The sequence below is a fragment of the Chiloscyllium punctatum genome, chromosome 30 (genome assembly GCF_047496795.1).
Source record: "Chiloscyllium punctatum isolate Juve2018m chromosome 30, sChiPun1.3, whole genome shotgun sequence".
Lineage (NCBI taxonomy): Eukaryota > Metazoa > Chordata > Chondrichthyes > Orectolobiformes > Hemiscylliidae > Chiloscyllium > Chiloscyllium punctatum.
In genome coordinates, this window is record NC_092768.1 from 10,292,021 (window position 1) to 10,302,702 (window position 10,682).

At 55.7% G+C, this 10,682-nt stretch overlaps 1 protein-coding gene across 1 annotated transcript in view; it reads left to right on the forward strand.

The window, feature by feature from the left end:
- The first annotated feature begins 350 nt into the window (after window positions 1-350).
- fibpa (fibroblast growth factor (acidic) intracellular binding protein a) overlaps window positions 351-10,682 on the forward strand; it is a 21,356-nt gene continuing 11,024 nt past the window's right edge. Inside the window, exons 1-4 of the mRNA XM_072549855.1 lie at window positions 351-1,473; window positions 3,901-4,099; window positions 4,528-4,654; window positions 5,719-5,819. Coding sequence (XP_072405956.1) covers window positions 1,389-1,473; window positions 3,901-4,099; window positions 4,528-4,654; window positions 5,719-5,819 — 512 coding nt within the window. The 5' untranslated portion in view covers window positions 351-1,388. The remainder of the gene's footprint in view (window positions 1,474-3,900; window positions 4,100-4,527; window positions 4,655-5,718; window positions 5,820-10,682) is intronic.

Consider the following 10,682-nt stretch of genomic DNA (forward strand, 5'->3'; position numbering starts at 1 on the left):
GTTTGTGGGGGGGGGGGCGGTCGGTTTCCATAGTGACAGGTTTGTGGGGGGGGGGGGTCGGTTTCCATAGTGACAGGTTTGTGGGGGTGGGACGGTTTCCATAGTGACAGGTTTGGGGGGGGTTGGTTTCCATAGTGACAGGTTTGGGGGGGTCGGTTTCCATAGTGACAGGTTTGTGGGGGTGGGACGGTTTCCATAGTGACAGGTTTGGGGGGGGGGGTCGGTTTCCATAGTGACAGGTTTGGGGGGGGTTGGTTTCCATAGGGACAGGTTTGTGGGGGGGGACGGTTTCCATAGTGACAGGTTTGTGGGGGGGGGGGTCGGTTTCCATAGTGACAGGTTTGGGGGGGGGGGGGGTGGCTGGTTTGTGTAGAGACAGGTTCTGACCAGTGAGTTCCTATAGTAGTAGGAGCTGGGCTGTTAATGAACATATTAACCACAATTACAGATTGAAAATCTTTTCAGGCATCACCTTTAGTTACTGTAGCAGCAGGTTAGGGGTTATTGACAGTTGTAAATGGTGATAACCTCAGGAACAAGACTGCGAGGGTACTGGTTACCTTTATAACGGATATAAGGGAGCATTACTGTGAGGTAGCTTAGTGGCATTTCGGGTGGGGTGTTGTGTTGGTGGTCATTACCAGTGGAGGCAGAGGACGTGGTAACCAGGGCCGGTTATCAGACCAGGAGGACGTGGTAACCTGGGCTGGTTATCGGAGCAGGAGGACGTGGTAACCAGGGCCGGTTATCGGACCAGGAGGACGTGGTAACCAGGGCCGGTTATCAGACCAGGAGGACGTGGTAACCAGGGCCGGTTATCAGACCAGGAGGACGTGGTAACCAGGGCCGGTTATCAGACCAGGAGGACGTGGTAACCAGGGCCGGTTATCAGACCAGGAGGACGTGGTAACCTGGGCTGGTTATCGGAGCAGGAGGACGTGGTAACCAGGGCCGGTTATCGGACCAGGAGGACGTGGTAACCAGGGCCGGTTATCAGACCAGGAGGACGTGGTAACCTGGGCTGGTTATCGGAGCAGGAGGACGTGGTAACCAGGGCCGGTTATCGGACCAGGAGGACGTGGTAACCAGGGCCGGTTATCAGACCAGGAGGACGTGGTAACCAGGGCCGGTTATCAGACCAGGAGGACGTGGTAACCTGGGCCGGTTATCAGACCAGGAGGACGTGGTAACCAGGGCCGGTTATCAGACCAGGAGGACGTGGTAACCAGGGCCGGTTATCAGACCAGGAGGACGTGGTAACCAGGGCCGGTTATCAGACCAGGAGGACGTGGTAACCAGGGCCGGTTATCAGACCAGGAGGACGTGGTAACCAGGGCCGGTTATCGGAGCAGGAGGAGGCCAGCCTGTGGCGGGGAGGCTGTCGAGTTATGGCTGTGGAGCTGGATGTCTTTGTGGGGAATACGACGCTGATCGATAAGGACGTGTATCAGCTCTGGCTGGACGGGTACTCAGGTACTGGACCAAGGGGGAGTGGGCAGTGTGATGGACCGCCTGCTGAATGCGATCAGAGCCCGGGGGGGGGGGTCTTGCCGCCTCCCCTTTTACTGGGAAGCCTGACTGGCAATCTCCGACCCCGTACGAGAGGTCACTGCTTCACTTTCAATGTCTAATCAGTTACAGCTACCAACATGGGCCATTCACAGAACCTAAGAGCGGGAGTAGGCCATTTGGCCCTTTGGGCCTGCTGTCCCATTCACTACGATCATGGCTGATCACCTGACTCGGTACCCTGTTCCTGCTTACCTACTTTGTTGCCTTTAGCCCCAAGAACTATATCTGTCCCTTTTCTTGAAAACATTCAATATTTTGGCATCAGCCACTTTCTGTGACAGTGAATTCCACAGGCTCTCCATTTCCCCTTTGACTTACCAGTTCCCTGCCTGGACCTTATTCTCCACGCCTCCCCTCAGCGTTCTATCCGTCTCAACCTGTCAGTGAGCTTCCCAGGTGTTTCTGACTGGGGCAGTCACACTAACGTGCTGCATAAACCCCCTGAACTTTGAAAAGACTTTGCCCATCCCTGGATAAACGCAAAATGCTGTGGATGTTGGAAATCTGAAATACAGAGGGGTGCTGGAGAAATGCAGCAGGGTCTGGCAACATCTGTGGAGAAAGAGGAAGAAAGTTAACATCTTGAGTCCAGTATGATTCTTCCTCAGACAGTTTTCTGTCTGTCTCTCTCTCTCTCTCTGACCCTGCTGCGTTTCTCCAGCACCTTTTGTTTACATCCCTCGTTTCCAAGAACGGGCAGAGTCAATACTGCTGGATTAGTGGTGCTGGAAGAGCACAGCAGTTCAGGCAGCATCCAATGAGCAGCGAAATCGACGTTTCGGGCAAAAGCCCTTCAATACTACAGCAAATTGGGACCAACTGGTGAATTGTCCACGAGAGAAACAGCTGCTAAGCAGTGATAACAATGAGGGGAAAGACAGGGTAGACAGGAATTACATTACATTACAGTGTGGAAACAGGCCCTTCGGCCCAACAAGTCCACACCGACCCTCCGAAGACTAACCCAGCCATACCCCTACATTTACCCCTTACCTAACACTATAGGCAGTTTAGCATGGCCAATTCACCCTGACCTGCACATCTTTGGACTGTGGGAGGAAACCGGAGCACCTGGAGGAAACCCACACAGACACGGGGAGAATGTGCAAACTCCACACAGACAGTCGCCTGAGGGTGGGATCGAACTCGGGTCTCTGGGAGGCAGCAGTGCTAACCACTGTGCCACCATGCTGCCCACTTTGAATGGGAATGAACACTTTTTCCCTTTGGTAGTGGGTGAATGATCAGGGGCACAGATTAAAGGCAAGGCGCAGGAGGTTTAGAGGGGACAGGAGATAAGTCCCTTCACCCAGAGGGCAGTGGCAATGTGGAGCTCACTGCCTGTGAGGGTGAGAGAGACAGAAACCCTTGTAATATTGAAGGGGTTAGGGAAACACACTGGCTCAGTGGTTAGCACTGCTGCCTCCCAGTGGCAGGGACCCACCCTCAGGTGACTGACTGTGTGGAGTTTGCACATTCTCCCCGTGTCTGTGTGGGTTTCCTCCGGGTGTTCCGGTTTCCTCCCACAGTCCAAAGGTGTGCAGGTCAGGGTGGATTGGCTGTGCTAAATTGTCCCGTAGTGCCCAGGGATGTGCAGGTTAGGGTGGATTGGCTGTGCTAAATTGTCCCATAGTGCGCAGGGATGTGCAGGTTAGGGTGGATTGGCTGTGCTAAATTGTCCCGTAGTGCCCAGGGATGTGCAGGTCAGGGTGGATTGGCTGTGCTAAATTGTCCCATAGTGCCCAGGGATGTGCAGGTTAGGGTGGATTGGCTGTGCTAAATTGTCCCATAGTGCGCAGGGATGTGCAGGTCAGGGTGGATTGGCCGTGCTAAATTGTCCCGTAGTGCCCAGGGATGTGCAGGTTAGGGTGGATTGGCTGTGCTAAATTGTCCCATAGTGCCCAGGGATGTGCAGGTTAGGGTGGATTGGCTGTGCTAAATTGTCCCATAGTGCCCAGGGATGTGCAGGTTAGGGTGGATTGGCCGTGCTAAATTGTCCCATAGTGCGCAGGGATGTGCAGGTTAGGGTGGGTTGGTCATGCTAAATTGTCCCATAGTGCCCAGGGATGTGCAGGTTAGGGTGGATTGGGTAGGGGAGTGGGTCAAGATGGGATGCTCTTCGGAGAGTCAGCAGAGACCCAGTGGGCCGAACGGCCTGCTCCCACACTGTCAGGATTTACAATGAAGGCATACAGCACAGGTTCTGGGAAGTGGGATTGGTATAGTCTGGTTGTTCTGGCTTGGTGCAGACTCGGTGGGTTGGAGGGCCTGTATTCTGTGCTGTCTCCATCGTGTTTGCCTCTGACCTGTCACTGCGTTCTGTTCCAGTGAGCGATGCTGTCAGCATTCGGATCCAGAGCGGGATCTTGGAGCAGACGGGTGCCACACCTGATGTGCTGGAGAGTGACACCATGGACCATTATCGGGCCTTCCAGATGTTAGAACGCCTGCTGCACAGCCCCCCCAGACTGATCAACCAGCTCCTCTTCCAGATCCCACCACCCATGCAGGCCATGCTCATCGAAAAGTAAGCTCAACGACACGGGCAGGAGACAATCGCAACGTACCCAAGGGTGTGGTTGGGGACACGGTAGAGGGAGCTTTACTCTGTGTCTAACTCCATGCTGTCCCTGTCCTGGGCAGTGGAGAGGGAGCTTTACCCTGTATCTAACCCTGTGCTGTCCCTGTCCTGGGAAGTGTTTGATGGGGGGACAGTGTAGAGGGAGCTTTACCCTGTATCTAACCCTGTGCTGTCCCTGTCCTGGGGAGTGTTTGTTGGGGGGACAGTGTAGAGAGAGCTTTACCCTGTATCTAACCCCGTGCTGTCCCTGTCCTGGGGAGTGTTTGATGGGGGACAGTGTAGAGGGAGCTTTACCCTGTATCTAACCCTGTGCCTCACCAGTGGAAGTGCATTCAGAGAACAGGCTGATACATTGGAAGTCATTCCTTCGACAGGTACTACACCTTTGATGAGCCGTTTGTGCGGGAGGTGCTGGGTAAGAAACTGTCCAAAGGGACCAAGAAGGATCTGGATGATGTCAGCGCAAAGACAGGGATCACTCTGAAGAGCTGTCGGAGACAGGTGAGGGAACTGCACAGCCTCCAGACCAGCTTTATGTCTGAATCCTCACCCATTTGGAAGCATTACTTGCACCAGACGTTTAATGGGATAGAGACTTTTTTTTTTAATCCATCAGTCATAAATGAATTTAATTGTCTCGCTCGGTTTGGCTGGGGCTCTCTCTCTGACCACAAATGTTTCTTTGTAATGTTGTTTATGACCTGGCTGAGCTCTTTGAAGCAGATTACTAACTCTCCAAACCTGGCCGAGACCCACTTGAAACACGAGGACCACCTCCCGGGCCCTGTGTTACAATGACAGATGTTGGGGGGACGGAGAGGAGGTGTGTGTGTCTGTAAAAATGTACCAGAATGGGAGGTGATAGAGATAGGGAGGGGGTGACAGGGATAGGGAGGGGGTGACAGGGATAGGGAGGGGGTGACAGGGATAGGGAGGGGGTGACAGGGATAGGGAGGGGGTGTAGGGGCTGGAGAGGGTGACAGAGATAGGGAGGGGATGTAGGGGCTGGAGGGGGTAACAGGGGTAGGGAGGGGGTGACAGAGACAGGGAGGGGGTCTAGGGGCTGGAGGGGGTGACAGAGACAGGGAGGGGGTCTAGGGGGTGACAGACGGGGAGGGGGTCTAGGGGCTGGAGGGGGTGACAGAGATAGGGAGGTAGTTAAAATTCAGGAAGGGTACAGTAGAGGAGCTGTGAATGAGGCCTGAACCAGGAGCCCTTGATATCAGTCAGTCAGTAAATCCATGTCTTCCCCAGGAAAGGTGGGATCTGCTCACACGGAGGGTGATGGTTGAGAGTCTTCGGTATATCGCGAGGGACAGTTGGCTGAACACCTGAGGGGAGGAGGAAGGTGATTGTGTGAGATGAAGGGGTGGGTGTCGACCAGTAACGTCAACATGCAGCAGGGGGGGGGCCGAACGGCCTGGGGACAGTACAGAGTAGTGTCGGTGCGGTCTGGTAGTGGGGGAGCCTGGGGTGATGCTGTCCTCGGGGGGGGGTCAGGGGAACAGGATCCTGGTGTTGGAGTGGCGCCTCACTCTTCCGTCTCTGTGTCTCTCCCTGTCCAGTTCGATAACTTCAAGCGTGTGTTTAAGGTGGTCGAGGAGATGAAGGGCCCGCTGGTGGAGAACATTCAACAGAACTTCCTGCTTTCGGACAGGCTGGCCAGGTAAGTCCCATCCCCACCCCACCCCACCCCACCCCACCCCACCCTCGCTACCTACATGGAGGCCTCAGGGGCTGCTGGGAAGCAGATGCTCGTTTTGACTTTGGTTTGTGGGATGTGGGTTATTTGTCACCCATCCCTAATTACCCCTTGGAGAGCCCTGTTAGGTCGGGAGCTCCAGAACGTGGACCCAGCGACACCAAAGGAACAGCTGATACGTTTCCGAGGTGAGGGGCTCGGAGGGGAGCTTGGAACGTCAATCCACCCCCCCCCCCCCACCCCAAACTTAAAAGGGGGGCGATGTGGGGTGCAGGGGCACGGATGCAGCTCAGTCCCACCCCTCCCTGAGCCCTCACCTGCTGTGAGCAGAGAGAATGTTCCTCTCAGCACATCCTTTTGTGAACTAAGGGAGCCCACCCTTCAGGGACATCAGGCTGAAAGCTATCTCTCTGAACATGGTCTGCAGCCTCTGCTGTCTGTAGGGTCCATCCAGCTGTTTGTTTTATTGGTTCCTTTGCCCGTGATCCCATCAGCCTCGGTGGAAATAGAGCCCCCTCCCAGGTGGGCCGTCTCTGCCGACCGATATCTCTGGGATATCTCACTCAGTCAGGCTGCGTCTCCTGAAGAGGGTGTGTTCAGTTCTGACCGGGGGACATCATCTGCCTGAAGCCTTTAACTCAGTTTGATTAGATTAGTTTCCCGACAGTGTGGAAACAGGCCCTTCGGCCCAACCAGTCCACACCGACCCTCCAAAGCGTAACCCACCCCAGACCCATTTCCCTCTGATTAATGCACCTAGTGTTCTGGGCAGTTTAGCAATGGCCAATTCACCCTGACCTGCACGTCTTTGGAGTGTGGGAGGAAACTGGAGCACCCGGAGGAAACCCACACAGACACGGGGAGGACGTGCAAACTCCACACGGGCGGTAACCCGAGGCTGGAATTGAACCCAGGTCCCTGGTGCTGTGAGGCCTCAGTGCTAACCACTGAGCTGTCCTTGTGGGTTTCTCCTTCCCCAGCCACACCTCCCCCCCCGCCCACCCACCCCAAACAGACCCTGCTGAGTTTCTCTGGCACTTTTGAGTGTCCCAGCGCTGTCAATCGTCCCCCCTTTTCAGATTTCTAACGCTTTGCTTCTGTGTTATCAGAAATGAGTGTTTCAGAGGGGCAGGGGGCTGAGATCACAAACACGTTCACATGCCGGTTTTTGCAGTCTGCAGCTCTGGATAGCGATGGTCGAGGGTTGACCCAGTCACCCCTCCCGCTCTTGCGAATCGCCGAAGCCCCTCCAGTGCGGAATCGGGCCATTCGGCCCATCGGGTGCACGCCGACCCTCCGAAGAACATCCCACCCAAACCCAATTCCCGTACCCTGTCCTGGTGACCCTGCGTTGCCCGTGGCCGATCCACCCTAACCTTTGGACTGTGTGGGAGGAAACCCCACACTGACTGCGCAGGGGGGCAGCTCACCTCTGCCTTCTCAGGGGGGCAGTTAGGGACGCGCAACAAACGCTGGTCAGCTGGGGTTATCCTGGAAAGGAGATGGGAGCTGGGAGGTGAACTATCAGCATGGGAAGCAGTGAGGAAGGCCTGTGAATTGCAAGGGTATGGGATTACAGGAATAAAGACAGCTCTGGGCGGCACGGTGGCACAGTGGTTAGCATTGCTGCCTCGCAGCGCCAGAGACCCGGGATCAATTCCCGCCTCAGGCGACTGACTGTGTGGAGTTTGCACATTCTCCCTGTGTCTGTGTGGGTTTCCTCCGGGTGCTCCGGTTTCCTCCCACAGTCCAAAGATGTGCAGGTCAGGGTGGATTGGCCGTAGTGTTAGGTAAGGGGTAAATGTAGGGGTATGGGTGGGTTGCGCTCTGGTGGGGCGGTGTGGACTTGTTGGGCCGAAGGGCCTGTTTCCATGCTGTAATGTAATGTAATGAAAAAGCTGCCAGTGTCCCTTCGAGTACTGGGTGCAGTACATTGTTTCGGGAAGGATATACTTACACCAGAGGCTGGACGGTCTCCAGGAGGGGAACTGTGACTGGAGGCTGAGTCAATGGGGTTAGACCTGGTGAGGACAGGATTGTGAAGGGGCACCAACGGGGGTCGATGCTCAGAGATCGTTTTTTTTTTTTCTCCCCCCTCCTCGGGGAGGGGAGGAGGTGGTGGAGGAAGGGGACAGTCTCAGGGTGGGCGTTGGTACCCCTTCCTTCACCCGGAGGCTGGTGGGTCTCTGGGAATTGAGTGTATTTTCGTCCGAGGGAGGTGGGCTCTCGATTGGCACAGGGAACCGAGTGTTCCCCTGAGGAGGCAGACGAATGGGATTGGGAAACGCCTCGGCCACGATCGCGTAGGTGGAATCCCTGGAGGGGGCAGCGAGCGGGAACGTGGGGTTGGGGGTCAAAGGTCAGCTGTCTGGAACGATAGAGAAGGGGCTGAATGGTCTGCTTTCCTGTATCCTTATGTTAACTTCAGACCAAACGAGGGCAGTGTGTCTGCGAGATGGCAATGCACTGACCCACGAGGCAGCACCATGGCTCAGTGGTTAGCACCGCTTCCTCCCAGCACTAGGGACCCAGGTTCGATTCCACCCTCAGGTGACTGTCTGTGTGGAGATTGCACACTCTCCCTGTGTCTGTGTGGGGTTTCCTGCAGGTGCTCCAGTTTCCTCCAACAGTCCAAAGATGTGCAGGTTAGGGTGGATTGGCCATGGGGAATTGTCCCATAGCGTCCAGGGATGTGCAGGTTAGGGTGGATTGGCCGTGGGAAATTGTCCCATAGTGCCCAGGGATGTGCAGGTTAGGGTGGATTGGCCGTGGGAAATTGTCCCATAGTGCCCAGGGATGTGCAGGTTAGGGTGGATTGGCCGTGGGAAATTGTCCCATAGTGCCCAGAGTTAGGTCAGGGGTGAATGTGGGTAATGGGGTGGGGGGTGTGTGGGGTGGGTTTGGTTGGGATGCTGTTCAGAGGGTCCGTATGGAGTTGTTGGGCCGATGGGCCTGTTCCCCACGCTGGTGGGATTTGATGGTTCGGACTGTGTTCACTCGGATGTCGAAGAAGCAAGGGGGCTGGCCCCATAGAAACGTATAATGTTCTAACAGGGCTGGACAGATTAAACACTATCCAGCTGTTCCTAATGGTCAGGGAGTCACAGTCTCAGGATACAGGGTGGGGCTGTTTCGGACTGAGATGGGGGAGAAATGTCTTCTCCCAGAGGGCCTGTGGTTGAGACTCCAACACAAAATGTTCCCAGGAAGGTGTCAGATAAAGTTCAAAGAAGAGATCAGGTGGAAGGGGGAAAAACCAGGGAATGAGTTGGATGGTTAGCCACGAACCGGATGGCACACGCTCGAAGGGCCGAATGGCCTGCTGCTGTTTGACTGCTGAGCTGTGTGAGACAGCAGAGGTGTGGCCCACTGGAGTCTGCTGGGGGACGTGCTTCCCTCTGCTGCCACAGCCCTGTCCTGCCGATGGTCCGGCCCAGGGAAGTCGCTGACATTTCACTGCGTCTCAGAGCACCACCCTCCCCTCCCCTCCCCTCCCCTCCGACCACATCCCCCAGCCTGGCTGCTCACTCACGGCCAACCGCACTCTTCTCACACTCACACACACACACACACACACACACACACACATACACACACACGCCTCCCTACCCCCACCTTACACACACACACACACACACATACACACACACGCCTCCCTACCCCCACCTTACACACACACACACACACACACACACACACACACACCTCCCTACCCCCACCTCACACTCACTCACACACACTCGCATGCGTGAGAGACAGAGAGCGCGCGCGAGAGTGTGCATGTGAGCGTGAGAGTGAGTGAGTGTGAGGTGGGGGTAGGGAGGCTCTGAGGTTCTCCCCGTTGTGTCGATGGTGGGGACTGTACCGTCTCTGTCTCTCTCACGCGCGAGCACTAACGCGCACACACTCTCTCACTCTCTCTCTCTCTCCCCCTCTCTCTCCCACACACTCACTGTCACTGGGGTATGGGCTCACGCTCGCTCTCTCTCGCTCTCTCTCTCGCTCTCACTGTATGGGCTCACACACAGCCGAATCTCCGGCAGTAAACATGAGGAGCTCACGGTGACTGTCAGACAGTTTCTGCTGCTCCCTTCCCCTTGCCCATCCCCACCTTCCTCACCCTGCCCTCTCCCACTCCCCCCCGATTCAATCTCTCCCCTTCACCTTCTCTGCACACAGCAGACCAATCCCAGTATCTCCAGTCTCTCCCAGCGCCCTGCAAGTTTCTCCTTTTTCCAGGGATCCATCTGATTTCCCACCCCTCCTGATTTGAAAGGTAAGACCATAAGATATAGGAGCAGAATTAGGCCATTCTGCCCATCAAATCTACCCTGCCATTTGATCATGGCTGATCTGTTTCTCAACCCCTACTGCCCTGCCCTGTCCCCGTAACCCTTGACCCTCCTTATTAATCAGGAACCCACCTCTCTCTCTGTCTCAAAGACACTCAATGACTCGCCTTCCACAGCCAACCGTGAGTCCCACAGATTCACCTCTCCCCACCCCCCGGGCTGAAAAAAAATCCCTCCCCATCACAGTCCCTTCCCTCTGAGGCTGTGCCCTCGGGTCCATGTCCCTCCTCAACATCTTCTCCACCCCCACTCTATCCAGGCCCCTCAGTACTCTGTATGTTTCAAGCAGATACCCCCACCCCCCCCATCCTTCTAACTCCCATTGAGTACAGACCCAGTGTCCTCAAACCCTCCATCCCTGGGATCATTCCTGTAAACCTCCTCTGGACCCTCCCCCCCCCCCCCCCCCCAATGCCAGCAACATCTTCCTTAGATACGGGGCCCGAAACTATTCTCAATATTCCCAATGCAGTCT